Source organism: Microchirus variegatus (assembly GCF_963457635.1).
Source record: "Microchirus variegatus genome assembly, chromosome: 3".
In the NCBI taxonomy this organism is placed as follows: domain Eukaryota; kingdom Metazoa; phylum Chordata; class Actinopteri; order Pleuronectiformes; family Soleidae; genus Microchirus; species Microchirus variegatus.
In genome coordinates this window covers 16762130-16775430 of record NC_139804.1, presented here as the reverse complement: position 1 = coordinate 16775430, position 13301 = coordinate 16762130, and the positions used below count along the sequence as shown (strand labels likewise).

The window sequence follows — 13301 nt, the reverse complement described above, 5'->3', positions numbered from 1 at the left end:
AAGAGTGTAGGTGGAAAAGGGGCCTTTGATGTTATTCCAGAAAATACCAAATTTACATCTCTCCAAAATTACCTCTGACTCTTTTTTAAAAATGTTTTTATTTTTTATTGCCTGATTTTGTTTCTTTTCTTTACAGTGTTTGTTTGTATTTGGCTGACCTATATAAAGCTTCTTTCGAGACGTCTTTCAATCTATGTTAATACTGCTAATGTTCCCCTCTTAATAAGACCTGAAAATTAATATTAATGAAATATGAAAAAAAAAATACTAACCAGAAAGGGCACATTTGTTTTTTTTTGCTGACAAAATCCACTTTTGCGTCTTAAACTCAATGGCTGACCTACATTCTGCAGCTACTGTAAGTGTACTGTATGTGGTCTGGTGACACACTTTGACTGATTAGAATTAAACTTTTGTGTGTGATAAAAATATAGCTGCCAGGCTCCGGGCTGACATCAGCCTTGAACACCAGCTGAAACATCGTCCAAGGTGGGCATTAGTAAGAATAGCAGCTGTCATTTCAAATCAGTATCAGTCATCAAAAACCCATTCAGGTCAAAGTCAAATGGAGGAGCTCTTTGTGCTGCTGCTGCTGCTAGAAAAAGTGGGGCAGCTCAATCAAGACTAAAATCAGTTCATACATACGGACGTAACAATGCTCATTATAATAATCAGTGCACACAGTGTATACATACTGAACAATCAGTGAATACTCAGGGAAGTGTCTCAAGAAACATGGACATCAACACTATTTTATTTATATGTCAGTGTTTTGCATTCCTGCTGCATGAATTATGAATGATTCTACAGTGCCAACAGCCCAAAAACTCACTGTGGAAATAACCATTATGCTGGCAGTGAGTGTTGTATGGAGCAGAGGAAAACACACACTTAAGTAGAAATACAAGTACTTCAGCATAAAATGTGAGTTCTTCATTTATTTTGAGAAACTTTTTTCCCCCATTTATCTGTTGAAATCTTATTCAAGACGGCATCAAAATTTAAAATTGTCAAATGTGGAAACATTTCAATGCAAATCAGGCCAGGGCAGATGTTAAGGATCCCTGTTAGAAGTGTTTTCCTGACAGTATCAGTGTTAATGCCAGCAAAGGTCCTAATGATGTGAGAAATAGTGTGTTCGCACACATTATGGCTGCAGTGTTTATTCAATCAATCTATTATTAATCGATTACTAAATTAATAGCCAACTGTTTTGATAATGGATTATTGTTTTTTCTTTCATAATTAAAATGTTAATAAAACATTTATTTTTTATTGTTCAGATACTTAAATATGAATATTTTCTGGTTTCATTGCTCCATTTGACAAGTAAATCATTCAAATTGAATCATTATGGTTTGTGTACAAAATAAAAAACATCTGAGAACATCATTTACATTTTTTGAGAAACACAGGTCAATGTATGTGATGCACAACAAAAAGCAAGAAAGGAGTGCATCTGAACTGTTTGTCCCAGTGACTGTATAAACACTGTATGGTGTTTCTCAAACTCCTTCCATGTTGGGTTCTATAGAGATGAGTCCTTTATAGTGCTGTGGTAATACACAAAATAAACCAACAAGTGTGTATCATGACTTCATTGAACAGATTCCTTGGCAAACCATGCATGCTTAACCCATGAAGGCCTGAAACGCCTGGAAAAAATAGGTTCAAATGCCTACTTAATGACTGATTTCTCAGCCTCTGTAGCAGATATAGGAACACAATTCAAAAAGCATTTGAGAGCTTACACCTGTGGCTGTCCTGGGAAATTGACTATATTTAGATACAAAAAAAATGTAAAAGTAAAGTGAATAACTATTTTCAATTCAAAAATAGTAAGAAAATAAAGTAATATCAACTTGTATCAGTGCCTTGATTTAATCCTGATGGAGTGTGAAGAACAAGAACATCATGTAATGACTGTAACAGTCTGCTTCATATGTGACTATGATGGTGCTTACAGCAAGGCTGATATCTGCAGCTAAATCCACTTTCACCCCTGGTGTGCGGGTGAAAACACTCCGTAGATTATGGTGGTAATTCTCCGTCTTCCGTCACTTTCAAAACCTTCAAACTCATCGTAGTTAATCGGCGATCCCGTCGTCTTCAAACATAATTATGTCTTAACCTTAAATCCCGGTCGATTGGTTCAGAGCGTTCAAAGTTATCAGCGATGACGTCATCAAAGCCGAGAAACTCCTCAAAATCACTGCCTTCAGAAATCTCTCCGCTGTCAAAGTCCTCCATGTTTGCTCGAAGAAATTTCAAAACAATGCCGCGAGGAATCCTTATACCCCCCCGAAAATTGACATATCCACTTTACCGCCATCTAGGGTGGAATATGGTAGAAACGCGGCAATGCTTTCCCGGCATCAGTGGGTTAAAGAAAAATTACTAGATGTGTTTATTGATTGACGATAAATAAATCTAATTTTTTATTATGAGGCACCTGAATTCTTAACACATCTATTTTAACTCCAGCCAGCCAGAACACAATTGAGCAAGCAAAGAGCTCAACACTTGGAAGGCACATAACAAGTACTACATCAATTTTTTAACATAAATTCCTCATTAAAGGTGCATTATGTAATAAATCTAAAGCAACTGGCCATAAAATCCTCCCAATGTCACAGACTCAGGAATAATGTTCATATAAAAAACTGAACTCACCAACAACAACAGCACAGCCAAAATATTTGCGTTAAAAATATATATTTTGCCGTATATATCTATTTGCAAATAGCACCGTAGTGTGCAGTTGTTTGTGATTTTTCACTGGACAGTAGTTATTATGACATTAACGAAAATCAAACAATGAACAACTGAACAAACATAAGTGGGAACTAATCTATTCAGTTTTTCGCCAACTCCTTTTGACCTATACTGCAGCCAGCCACCAGGGGGATAACAAAATGTTTTCACGCTTTGAATGTCTATTTTTCCCCCCCTCTTCAGGGTCCATTTGTACACATCGCCAGTTTGTGTGCCGCTCTTCTCAGCAAGTTCATGTCTCTGTTTGGAGGAATTTATGAGGTAAATACATTTGTTTAAGCTGTTGATTTCACTGTATGCTGTGGTCTCATGCAACTTAAAATTAAAGTGTCTATTTTTTCCCTGTACACTGTACACAAAATCCTGAAGTAGTCCCCAATGCGGGTCACTGGCTTGATGTGTGGTCACTACACTGCACACCAGATTGCTAAATTGATGCTCAATTTAGTGGAATCAGTTTTGAAAATGCAATGTGACTTCAGCAGCTGCACTGAATGAAAACATGGTAACTGGGTCTGGGTCTCACTAACAATTGTGTCAAAGCCAGTGAAAAAAAATGGCTCAATGAAATGGCTCAATGTGTCAGAGCCTAGTAAAGCAATAAATAATAAGCATTAATGTTTCATGGTCCCTGACTGTAAATGCTCTGTTTATACAGTGCTTAGTCTAGATGACCACTCACATGCTAAGTGATCAAAATCCCCTTAATCCACATGAAAACACAAAACCTGTATGTCAAGTCAACAGGTAGTGATATATAATCATAACTGTAAAGCCTTGCTGTCAAAGTTTTCTTCTTCCTGGTCCTCCGTCCCCTGTTTCCCTTTTCCGTCCTTTGGGGGAGTATCTCAGGAGCTGGAGGAAGGCAGAGGAAACTTTGGCTCTCATCTCCATCTTGAGCCCATCTCTTAGGGGAGGGAATGGTGTGAAGCCCAGTAGGACTCAGTGAAGAGTCAGTGCTGTTAGAAAAGAAAGAATCCTGACTCTGCAGCCATAATTATGGCCTTAAGCTAAAGGAAAGTGGAGTCAGCTACACTCGTAAAAACAGATAATCAAATGTACAGGACATGTAAACGTTTCAGCAGTGAGGTTTTACAACAGTGAGGATAAAGCGGTAGACAATGGCTGGATGGATGGTGTAAAAATATGCACTCCAAAACTGTAGGAGTAGAGCAAAAGGTGAAAAAGCGACCATACGTGCAAAGTTCAACTTTAAGTTGTCATTAGCTTTAACTTAATTTCCATGGAAACTGTCTTACATCCAGGATTAGGACATACTAGTTAAGATAGCACACAGAAACCATGATAACATATATACATCACAGCTGGGATCAGCTCCAGCTCCCTCCACGACACGTTTAGTGTACCACACGACGTGACGGTTCAGCAGGAGGTGCCATGACTGATGTGATGACACATGTGACAAGTGCCACAGGGAATGATGCGTGAAACCAGGATCAATTTCACCCGGTTTCGTGTCTGCATCTTATGTATCTTCTTCGTCTTCAATGTTTTCCTTTTCAGGTGTCAGCCACAGACCTTATATGAAGACAGGGAATGAGCAACAAAACCAGACTTATTTTAGCTCAATTGACTGCAGACTTACTGTATGTTGTAGACACTGATCTCTGTTTTCTGTCGTCTTCCTTTTCTTTCTTCCTCTCTGAAGAACTACTGTTGTTTTCCTGTTAGGGTTTCAGCCACTTTCATACTGTTTAAGATGGGTGGTTAAGGGGGTTGGTAGCTCTTAACAGGCTTTGAATATTCCACATAGGGGTGTCCAAACAAATGTATGTGGCTAAAAATGCACTGTTTATCAGCATTTTTTTCTGCCATCAGGGGTTTTTGAAAAGAATTGTGTTCATGTGAAGCCTCACATCTGTATCTCAGTAAACACTGTAAAGTAAAGTAATAAAGTAAAAAAAAAAAAAAGGACCCAGGAACCACTGAATGGCCTAGTATGACACAAAATATAAACTTTCTCTGTATACCACTTTCAAATGGAGTTGAGCCGGTGGGTGTTATCAGATCGAGTGCATGTAGGAACAGTGGAGCGAAGCCATCATATGATGCAACATGCATGCAGTGGAATCCCTGGGTTAGCCTGATTGTATTTGCTTTATTATTAGCAGAAGCTGATAAATGTAGCAGTTAATATGATTTAATGCAATTTTAGCACGGAAATAAAAAAAAAAAGATTCAGTACATCAAAAATAACTGTTTACAAGTCACTAGTCACTAGTTTGTGTGTATCGCGTATAAAACGACAGTTTCATGCAGCCACGCTGTGATGACCCCGCCCACGTTGAGGAGGTACTGTTGTATGTGATAGTGATTCATTTCTTTAACTTTTCTGGTGCAGCAGCAACACACACCCATAGAGAGTAGCCATAGTTAAAATTAAAAGTAAAAAAAAAAGAAGTTGTATTTATCTCTCTTTACTAGCTTTTTCATTGTTTATATTCCTTTGCAACACAAAGGATTCTTTTGGCCATTATATGTTTATATATATATATATATATATATATATATATATATATATATATATATATGTATGTATGTATATATATATATATATAAAAATATGAAATTAGAAAAATAAATGAACAAAATGGGCCCTGACCTGGTCAGAGGGTGAAAGAGCAGGTAAGACAAAGCCACTGAGGATAGTCTCTCTCTCTCTCTCTCTCTCTCTCACACACACACACACGCGCACACTAACCTTGTTTTATCACTGCCATGCTGCTTGAAGGAAGCCAGTCTTACATCAGGAATGAAGGTAAGGAAGATCAGTTGCATCAAAATAAAAACATTTCCCATGATGCACTGTGAGTCTCTGCCTGTCAGTCATGCAGCTCAGGGTTCTCAGTCATTCCTGTCTGTACTGTGTGATACACTTGAAATATCCATTCCATCTCACCACAGTCTCATTGTGAATCTCCTACAAGTATAATCAATTAATGAGTCTCTCAGTAATACATTACTGTATTATTACTTTACCCAGTAATGGCTGTAAGGGATAGGGATGGCACCATAGCACTTTTTTGTGTCCAGTATCTATAGTATAGCGTTCCAGGGCAGAAAAAAATATTTATTTCATGTGAGAAACGGCCACTGTTTCAATGTTATTCAGCTGCAACAACAACAACAGTCTTTCTTTCTCGGACGCCATTGCTCACTGTAGCCAGAAGCACAACAACCTTTCGTAGCGACCCCTACTGATCGGGCGGGAAATTGCAGTGCGTATCCGGCACCACGACAGCGAACTATGAAGGCTCGAGGGGTCTCCGTGGTTACGCATTCACACAAGTATATTGTGGCCTTGATACAGTGTTAAGCTATGAACCTGTTAACGACACATTTGTGCTAAAGCATTTCAAGCAATTTTAAAAACATAATTCTCCAACGGTGTAGCCAGGGCTCTCAAGTCTCACACTTTTCGATCTTTTGTTACACGCTCCCACCACACAGTCATATTTCCATCCATCCATCCATCCATTGTTGTTGTTTCTTTTCTTTTTGAAATAACAATTTAGTTGCCGTAAATTCCAGACCAAGACCAATAGTGGCCTGATTCAGTACAATTCAACCAGTATCTGTATCAAATCAGCTCATTCAATATAAAAAAAAAGTTTTAATATTAAAATTACTTAAAAAAAAAAGTGAGTTCTGAAATGAGATCTATAACTCATTACTTTTGATAAATATGAATTAAGTGTTGCTGAACTGCATCTATTTAATCAATTTCAGTTTTCAACTTGTCAATAACTTCTTCTGATCTTCTGATGTGTGTGTGTGTTTCAGAACGAGTCGCGGAACATTGAGATGCTGGCAGCAGCCTGTGCTGTAGGAGTCGGTTGCTGTTTTGCTGCTCCTATTGGAGGTGAGTGTCATATCATGGCTGTCAGCTGGGGCTTTAGCATGTAAGTTATCATCATTTAGTTCCATTTGTATAGTGGATGCAAAATAGGTATACTAGTGTACCCAGACTGAGTGTTCCAGTGCAGGAGACAAGTTTGAGAAGTTTTTTTTTTTCTTTTATATAGGTCATATACTGTTGTACGTGAGCAGGCCAAAAAGCCTGTAATATTTCCCTGTGCCTGCTGTCCAAGCCTGTAGGGGGCAGTGTTACAATCAGGGGTTGCTACAGTAAATCAGGTCTCACTTCAGGGACAATATGAGTCCAAAAAAAGAGATAATTTGAATTCTGAATGACCAGGGTTTTTGGACATGTTTCAAGGTAACACTCCCAGGATTCATGGACTCGAACTGTGAAAGAAACTGTTGTACTGGGAGCATGATTCATCATTTTCACACATGCATTGGCCACCACAGAGTACGGACCTTCACACAGCAGTCCTGTGTCAAAAGAAGAATGTTGGGGGAAATGAATGAAATTGTGAATTGCTCATACACTGTGAAACAATGTCACAGCAAATGCAGGTTGTATTTAATGTTAAAGGTAGTTCAGCAAACATTTGACAATGTTTTTTTGGAAGATACAATTATGGTTGCTGGGTTAGAGAGAGGAAAGACCTGAAAACCTTATAGAGGATTAGATAGATGCAACATTAGTATAATCCCAGAGTTCAAGATGAGTCATCAAAATGTTCAGTGCAGATTATTTTAAGGCATAACACAACTTCTAAAAATCCAATTGGAAAATTTCATATACTGGTATGTAGGGGATGTATAAAGCTATGTATGTATATATATATACATATAAAAACTTTATTGCAAGTGGTAAACAATGTCTGTGTGTGTGTGTTTGTGTGTGTGCAGGAGTGTTGTTCAGTATTGAAGTAACGTCCACGTTCTTTGCTGTGAGGAACTATTGGAGAGGTTTCTTTGCTGCTACCTTCAGTGCCTTCATCTTCAGAGTCCTGGCTGTCTGGAACAAAGACGAAGGTAATTATCGATCAATTGAACTTTACCTATTTTGCCCTCAAATACCATTAAAAGTGTTTTTTAAATGATTGACAAAAACACCTCGATCGTCCCGTGTCTAGCGGACTATTAGGTGTGAAAAGGACCTGTGTCAGGTTAGCAGTTCAGCCACAGTGAGCTGAAATTGTTGTTTTCTTCTCACTTGTTAACTTCTGTTACAGAGACGGGACAAGAGCTGATGTTAGCGCCTTGACACTGCACTGTATCCGCGTGCTGTTGCTGTGAAGATTGACATGATTGTTTTGACACTGTTTTTCTCTCCCTTTTTCTCTTACTTGGATGTTGCTCTTCCTCTAGAAACCATCACAGCTCTGTTTAAAACCAATTTCCGACTGGACTTCCCCTTTGACCTCCAGGAGCTTCCTGCCTTTGCTGTCATTGGGTAAGTTCCAGTGAGTGGTCAGTATTTTTGTATCATTCATTTTACAATCGGCAGTGGAGAGGCAGACAATTTCAAAGAGCGGTTTTTGAACAGTTTCTGATTTTATTTGGACACAATATATTGGAAAATTCAGTCATTTTTTCTAAAAACGTGCATAGAAACTTTAATTGTCCCCTTTGGAGCATTTAGGTGGATTTATTAGCAGAAAACTAAAGGGGTTATATGTAAAATATGTGAAACAGCAACCATAACATTCAAAATAGGTCCTACAAACCGAATTCAAAACACTGGAATATGTTGATAGTAACATGATGTCCACTTAACATGGATACAAGTAGCTGCACTTACAGGGCGTTACACTGTGCTCATGCACATGCACAAGCAGACATTTTTCGGTTTAATTTTTATAAAAACTGTTAACATACTTTGTGAGATTTGGTCAGCAACAGGCGGAGATTGAAAGTGTCTGTTTTAAGCAGCAAAGTCACAGCAGTGGAGAGTTATCACAGGGTGAGAGGAAAGATAAGCAGCAATGAGATCAAGGCAAAAATAATGGACTGTAAAACACATTGCATACATTAACTAACCACACTGTGTGTTGGTGGTGATGGGGTGAGCTAAATTTGTTAATTAAATTGTTCCTGTCCAGGAGTCTTCCTCTTCCCCTCCTCTCCGCTTTTACCAATCGACATTTAAATATATCTTTAATGCAGTCACTTGTTTTTCTTTTCCTGTGTGTGCAAATGAAAATTGGGGTGTCAATGAAGTTGATGTACCGTTGTTATCAATGACCACGTTTACATGCACACAGTACCCAATTTATTGGTCAGGGAATTCGCTAACACTGCAACTCATGTCACACACCTTACCCCTGTTAGCATTACCCAAATATGCCCTTATTCCAGTAATGAGAATCATGAATAGCTGGGTTATGCCAGTATGAACCTAAATATTCAGCTTGCATACACCTTACATGGTGCATCACAGGTGAAGAAGATTAGCAATGGTGCTTCCCACTATGCAGACTCGCTCAGCTTTACGCATTGTTTTTTTTTTTGCGTTTCCATTAGTGACAGTACCTGGTTACCTGGTGCGTTTTTGGTACCTGCTCTGGCGAGGTTCTGCTGCCACTGATTGGTCAGAGAGTGTAGTCACTGGAACATTACAATCACACCAAACAGTGCCGTGAGAACATGGGTTAATCTCCAACATTTACCAAGGGAATGTCTAAAATCTCAATAATAAAGTCTGGTGTATTTAGTGACAGCACTGCTGAAAGCCAGCAATCCTGAGTTGGATCACAACCCGTTCAGTTGTATTTCAGTTCAGTGACTGTCTGCACTCCGGTCATGCAGGAAGCATTGAACTAATGTTTTTTAATTGTCTGATATTAGTGATTTAGTACACCGAGAAGAACAGCTTTGCTCATCACTAGTTTGTGTGTTTTTGAAAGTCTGTTACTTTCGCAAGTTACAGATGTTACGATCCCCAGAACTCCAGTAATCGCATCTCTCCTGTCCTTCAAAAACTTCATTGGCTTTTACTTAAATAACGCATCAATTTCAACGTCTCTGAACGGACCATTAACACATCCATCCACACACTTCTTCCATGTGAATAATCTGCCTGTCCTTTCTATCATGGTGTCCAGAGCCTTCAGTTGCTCTGCCTCACTCTCTCCCACCAGACAACTACAACTCTGATTCTCTCTCCACTTTCAAATCCTGTCTTAAATCACATCTGTTCAAACTAGCTTATTCATTTTTTTTTTTTATTATATTTTAGTATACACTTGTATTTCTTTAAACTGCTGTAAGGTGACCTTGAGTGTCTAATGTAATCCCTAATGTAATATATTGTTTGCTTTGAAACATAAATCATTTGTTTTTTTGTAGTCTTAGAATAAGCCTTTTATTTGTACTTTAGGGAAGAGCCTTGCTTTATGGAGGTGGCCATCTTATGACAATATATTCAGAACAGACAAACCAGCCAGAGTGTGTTTCACATTTTGTAAGTGGAACCTGGAACCTTACTTTGCAAATGAGAAGAACAAGAATAGCTTTTGGGTGGTACAGGTACACATTGGACCTGTAGATAAATCCAAACATTGTGAGTTTTTGTTTTACAGTTATGTTACAGGTATTCACATTTTCCATGACTGCAGCATAAAGTCAGATATTAGTCAGGCGCTCCACTCCCTCTTGCCTGTGGAGGTGTAAATTCAGGGTAGCCTGCATGAGTCACCTAACATGGATAATTCATCCTGAAACAGTTGCTTGCACACTGAGGAGTGTCTTATTTTATCCTGCCATAGCCTGAGGGCTCCTTCACTGCTGTGTGAATGAGACCATGAGCTTGGAAAAATGAAAGCAGGTGGAGAGATAGGAGGGTGGCTCACCCTTTTGCTACTCTCAACCTTCCTTTACTCACTCTTTTAGATTAAAGAACTTTCCCGTTATAAACTGTTTTTTTAAACCTATATTTTGTCCAAAGAATTTAACACCCACTGCTCCATCAATGATTTGCACATATGGTATGCAAAACACCACCTTGAGAGAAAGTGCTGCTATGATGTGTGTGTGTGTGTGTGTGTGTGTGTGTGTGTGTGTGTGTGTGTGTGTGTGTGTGTGTGTGTGTGTGTGTGTGTGTGTGTGTGTGTGTGTGTGTGTGTGTATATGCTGGGGTGTCGGTGTAGTTTCCATTTTCTCCTGCCAATAGCTGTCAAGTGTTGAGCTGAAAGTCGGTCAGTGTTCCAGTCAACTAGGCCAGAGCAAGTTGTTCAGGAAAAATTATTTCAAGGGCAATTCTTTGAAGAGTCTTCTCACTGTTTACACCTACAATCATTAGAAATGAGAGGAGGCTAAAATACAACCTGATTCCTGTGCTACTTTAGGAACAGCCCAATAATGGGACAGAATCCTCCAAAGTTCAGAGACGTACTTTTAGAAGTAACACTAAACCTCTCTAAATACAAAGACACTTTGAAGGAGAAAGGTGCACAGTCTCAGTGGAGCGTGCATCACCATAATAACCATTGTTCTGTGTCACATATCTGTCTATTTACTAAACATTACTCATTCATGGCATCCAGGAAATTCGGAGCTGCATGGCACCATACAAGCAACAGCTGTGTTTGGGACATGCAGGCAGGTAGTCAGGAAGTGGTTTAGGCAGCATTTTATTTGCTTTTCTTTCTACTGTCAGAGCAGGCATTTGTCAATTCCAGACGATCAGGTTCATTTAATTGTGATTTGATTGTGCAGCATCGCTGAACATTTTTAACCGTAGAATCCAACCTTTTTCTTTTTTTTTTGTGGCCATCTTGTGGCGTTTTCAGCAGTTTAACTTTCGAGTTTCCCAGTTGGAAAAGGCTGTCTTGCATGGATATACAGTCACAAACACATTGTTAGTTCTTCTGTATAAAATAAACACACACAATTTTTGGGAAAAACACATGACATAAATCCTACTCACTGTGGAGATACTGCAGAAGAGGTAAAGACAGCCAAGTGGGGGAACTTGGATAGTGAAGCTGAGACATGAAAGGATTCAGTCAGTCTGGAGGAAAGAGTGTTCCCTGTGGTGTTGAAGCTGTCTGAAATAAATGATTAAAATAATGAAGACAAAATGGTAAACTTGAAGTTTGGATGGATATGATTTTTTATGTGGGGTTTGGTAGAAAAAAAAGTAGTTTTGAGTCCTGGAAACTTTGTGACTTATATTTTTATTGGATATTTGTTGACGTTTCTTTAACAATCAATAAGTTTCAGCCTCGGTTTTGTGTCATATGTGTTCTGTGGTGGAAATAATGTTAGTGTGATATTATCTGCTATGATTAACCTAATTAATATTATTAGGGCCAGGAAGAAAAAACTGCATTGCAGGAAGTGTGTCCATAATTGGTGACATAACTAGTGGTAGGTAGGTAGTCAGGAAAGAAGCCTCTCGTTTTAGAGATCTAGTTGGTCTGATGAAAACAGCTTCAATTAGCTAACAATTAAAGTAATGTGCCATGTTTTTATTGGCAGTCACATCATGGCGTTATGTGATTGAAACAGTAATTAATTAGATTACTCGAAACACCATTTCTCCGGCAAAAAAATCTAAATCACTGGCAAAAGGTTACCTAACAATCAATGTCTGTGCCATATTTTGCACAACTATATTGTACAATCTTACTGACATGGTAAAAAAATTCAGCACATAATGATGGCATCAATTTATGCACAGAATAATGTAAACAAAGTAAAAACTAGATAGAGACTGCTTTATTCATCCGGAACTTCAATCTGGAAATTCGACCAGTCTAACTTCACAAGAAGTTGCTCCTTCAGCTGCTGCTTTGATCTCAAATGCATCACCAAAACTCACTGGTGGTTTTATTGCCTCAAAGGACTGTCTTCAGGGCATTTTTGGACACAATTTTCTCTCTGCTCCGTTTCTCCATTGCTGAGTGTGTGTGTGTGTGTGGGGAACTCTGCATCAGCGTCAGTGGAATTACCATAATAAATAATAACCACATTTTGACTTTGAAGCGCAACTTCTCCTTTTTCAGAAACCATTGTCATTTTTCCGATAGCACAAACTGTAGCGGAATTACAGTAATGCGAAGAGTGCTTGTCCAAACGTGTGTCCCTGGCCATAAGCTCGGTGTTAAAGGGTTCATAACACCAAAAGCCTTAACTTTAACACTATTCTAAAGTGTATCTGGTCCTTTTAACAATTTTAGTGTTACATTAACACTGTAAAATAAAAATATACAGCCAACACTGAAGAAAAGAGAAGACATTTTATCAGTTGAATACTTTAGGACAGACTTTAGGATGATACAATTCTCAGCACCCTTACATTTATCCTGCAAAGAAAAATCAAACATTTTTCTATTAGCATGAAGTGCAAAGGAAGTGAGATCCGATCACATGTGGTCACAGGAGAAGCATCCAGGTGTGAAAAGTTGTACTTAACATTGTCCACTTGTAATTGGATCGTTTCAGATCCCAAGTCATGTTAATACCATAGGGCCTATATTTCATAGTGAGTTTGAAAAATTTTTGACTCAAAAACATATTTCTGATATTGTAGTTCCTCTCTCCCATGCCTTGGAATAGCCCTATTCCAAATCCTGTACCTAAACTCTTAATCCCAATCCTCCTTCACTGTCCCACGGAGAGACGGGTCTTTTAGATCTTCTCGGATA

At 38.6% G+C, this 13301-nt stretch overlaps 1 protein-coding gene across 1 annotated transcript in view; it reads left to right on the top strand.

Annotated features, from left to right (window-relative positions):
* Nucleotides 1-13301, top strand: part of LOC310925319 (chloride channel protein 2-like) — a gene marked incomplete at both ends in the record, with an annotated part of 151023 nt that overhangs the window by 74144 nt on the left and 63578 nt on the right. Inside the window, 4 exons of the mRNA XM_083887242.1 lie at nt 2959-3036; nt 6580-6658; nt 7558-7683; nt 8020-8104. Coding sequence (XP_083743368.1) covers nt 2959-3036; nt 6580-6658; nt 7558-7683; nt 8020-8104 — 368 coding nt within the window. The remainder of the gene's footprint in view (nt 1-2958; nt 3037-6579; nt 6659-7557; nt 7684-8019; nt 8105-13301) is intronic.